Source organism: Aphanomyces invadans (genome assembly GCF_000520115.1).
Source record: "Aphanomyces invadans strain NJM9701 unplaced genomic scaffold supercont1.15, whole genome shotgun sequence".
NCBI lineage: Eukaryota > Oomycota > Saprolegniomycetes > Saprolegniales > Verrucalvaceae > Aphanomyces > Aphanomyces invadans.
The window spans coordinates 1,157,038-1,160,233 of NW_008580160.1; the positions used below are offsets into that span (position 1 = coordinate 1,157,038).

At 56.9% G+C, this 3,196-nt stretch overlaps 2 protein-coding genes across 2 annotated transcripts in view; both read left to right on the top strand.

Annotated features, from left to right (window-relative positions):
• The window catches only part of H310_07906 (hypothetical protein), a 9,931-nt gene extending 9,072 nt beyond the window's left edge, over positions 1 to 859 (top strand). The window contains exons 6-7 of the mRNA XM_008873425.1: positions 89 to 401; positions 457 to 859. Of these exons, the coding sequence (XP_008871647.1) occupies positions 89 to 401; positions 457 to 734 (591 nt within the window). The 3' untranslated portion in view covers positions 735 to 859. The remainder of the gene's footprint in view (positions 1 to 88; positions 402 to 456) is intronic.
• Positions 860 to 1,742: 883 nt separating this feature from the next.
• Positions 1,743 to 3,196, top strand: H310_07907 (hypothetical protein). The gene is made up of 2 exons (XM_008873426.1): positions 1,743 to 2,279; positions 2,333 to 3,196. Exons 1-2 carry the CDS (start codon positions 1,851 to 1,853, stop codon positions 3,065 to 3,067), a joined length of 1,164 nt encoding a protein of 387 aa, XP_008871648.1. The 5' UTR covers positions 1,743 to 1,850; the 3' UTR covers positions 3,068 to 3,196.

Genomic DNA, 3,196 nt, shown 5'->3' on the forward strand with positions numbered 1-3,196 from the left:
TGGTCTGAGCTGACGATGGCGCATGCGGCTGGCAGGCGCGACTCCACCGAACGCAGACATCGGGCCGTGTCGGGGCAACTCGTCCAAGCCTGTCCGTGGCACGCCCGAGTACAACAAGACGCACAACATTTGCGACTCGTTCCCCATGTACATGGAGATCGACTACATCCGCATCTACCAAGACAAGAGCTCCATGTTCGTCGGGTGCGACCCTCCCACGCACCCGACCAAGCAGTGGATCGACGGCCATCTCAAGTGGTACACGGACGCCAAGAACCCGATGGTCCGCGTCGACGGCGGCGCCACGTGCAACTCGGACGACGACTGCCAGGCCACGGCTGCGACGATGCCGAGTGGACGATGTGTCATGCGTCGTTGTGCCTGTGTTGGTGGCTACGGCGGTACGTCACGGCAGCGCCACGTGTGATGTAAAGTCATGAGCCGTGTTGCTCGTAGGCCCGCGCTGTACAAAGTTCGTCGGCAGCAAGGCGCTCAACATCCACGACGAGAGCTACTTTGGTCCTAAAGTTGTGTACCCTGCTGTCCTTGTGAGCGTGATGGCGGCGATGATTGGATTGACATGCGTATGGCGCATGCACCTGCAGAGTTCGGCCGCCTCGATTGCATCGGCCATGCACAAGTCGAGGCATAACGGAGACGTCGAGAAACTCGAGGACGTTAGTGTAGCCACGGGGCAGCCACGGAGGTATTATTCACCTGCCAACATGATGTGAACAAGGTCATCGTGACTTCTTCGTCGTCGCGTTCCTCTGGCGGCACCTTGGGCCAAATGTAAAAGCGCGACGGGCCGTTGGTGGTGCCTGAAAGTATGCAATTCAACGTCTCACGTAGAATATCATCTCCTTCTCTCGATTTTGAAATTCGGGGCCACTGGGCACTGCCGACGGAATAATCCTCCATTGCCGACGTAGACGTGAGACGGCACATGGTCGGGAAAACGTTGGTTGTGTCATCCGTACGTAAACATGGCCTGTACGACATATGCGCATCGCAGCAGCCAATGTCGTATATTCCACTACGCTTCGGGCGACATCCTTTGCGTGCTTTGATATTCATTCGACCACGGAAAATTGTCCATAAACTTGGTGGTGGTGTATCCATGCTTCGTTCGAGTTTCCCAATATTATCTAAAATATTTGGTAAAAATCGCACAACTGTTGGAGAAAGTACGACGGACGTGATGGGACGTGCGTTGTCATCTTGTGTGCCGCCTGTGCAGCCGCCGACGCTGTCAGCAGTGTCTAGTTAGAACGTGAGTGTGCAGCATCGAAGCGGCGGTGAGGTGCCAGCAGCGCACCGGCAACTTGGAACCGGACGTCCCCGCTCTCCAGTCCTTCAAACCTGTCCACGAGCAAACAGCTCGCCAGGGGCAACGAGTAGAGCCAATGGAGCCATTTCTACACATGAACAGGCACAAAGTGAGAGCGTGTGGCTATCTAAAGCGAGCTGGTCGACCTTCTCGTCGTCGCCGAGTGGCGTCGCCATCGCACCAGCTCACAAGATATGTCATCACATATGTCTTGTTAAGTGCGTATTTCTCTAAGTCCACCTCCCATTCGGAGGAAAGAATTTCATATGCTTGTCCATCTTGGTGCCCGACTCCGTAAGCTTGATTAGCCAATAAGTAATCTTTTTCAGCCAATCTCAGTGAATCCTTTGGGACAGCCCCCGATGGCATGTGAGATGTCAAAAGGCATGATTTGGAATAGCCGTTCCGCAGAAAAGGAGGACGGTGATGCTGATGTGTAATATCCGCACATCTCCCTCCGACCGCGACAGGACAGCCGCCGACGCCGCCGCTGCCCGACTCGTCCGAAGGAGTCACAGCAATGGCATTCACACACCGCCATCACGCTATGACCGTCGGTCCTGTGCTTGTGTTATTTGCAATTGCCACAACCACACGTGCAATCGATTATGAGTACGAAACCCTACCGGCCAAGTCGGGCGTCGGCGTCTGGGTCGATGTGGACACGCCGTTGGATGCGCGGACCAAGGTGTCGTCCCGCGGTGAAACATGGGACCTTGTCATGAGTGACGAGTTTGAGATCGAAGGACGAACGTTCAAAGCGGGCCAGGATCATCTCTGGACCGCACTCGACATCCCAGACGGCGTCAACGCTGCGCTCGAACTCTACAACTCGTCCAACGTGTACACGAAGAACGGCAAGCTCATCAACAAAGTCGAGGAAGGCACGACCGTCGTCACGTACTACAACCAGTGGCTCGACAAGCCAGCCTTTGAAACGAATTCCCTGGTACCAAAATCCATCCCCATGCGAGCGATCCTCCCTAACTTGCGCGCGTGCAGTACTATTCGGCAGGCATGATGCAGTCGTGGAACAAGTTTTGTATCCAGGGAGGGCTCATCGAGGTCGCCGCCAAGCTGCCCGGAGCCATCAACGCTATCCCCGACGACGAGCACAAGAGCGTCACGATGAACCCGAACGCAATCGGAGTGTTCTGGAAGGACGGCGTCAAGATTCCTCTCACATCGCGGGACCGTGTCAAGGACGGCGCGTACTACCCGACGTGGCCCGGCATTTGGCTCATGGGGAACCTCGGCCGCGCGCTCTTCACCGCATCGACCACGCGCATGTGGCCATGGACGTACAACGAGTGCGACGCCGACTTGTCTCCCCATCAAGCAATCTCGGCTTGTGACCCGAATCCTGGCTACGGTTTGAATCCAAACCAAGGCCGCGGCGCGCCAGAAATCGACGTCTTGGAAGGCGGCGGCGCGGCCATCTCGTCGTCGATTCAAATCGCCCCTGGCATGCCCGATGAGTACCGACGTAAACCCGTGCTCAAGCCCGACAACAAGTACTGCGTGTACGGCAAGGCGTGCGCGACACCGGGCGCCAACATCCCAGACGCCCCCACGTCTGCATACGCCGCCCGTGGCCATCGCAGCTGGTACCAAGGGCTGAAATATGCCGCCAACAACCGGTGTCCATCCGATCCGGTCGACCGGCAAGCGTACGAACCAGTAAGTGGATCACGGGCATCCATGATGAGTATATGCATCGTGTCGACGGTGCCGTAGGTGCAAAATGTTCGGACAAATCCAGCGCTGCTCGTCTCGAACGTGTACGACAAGACTCAAATGAGTGCCGCCCGCGACGTCAACGCAGACTTGAGCGTGATGGACGGCAAGGGGCCGTCCCACTGGGGC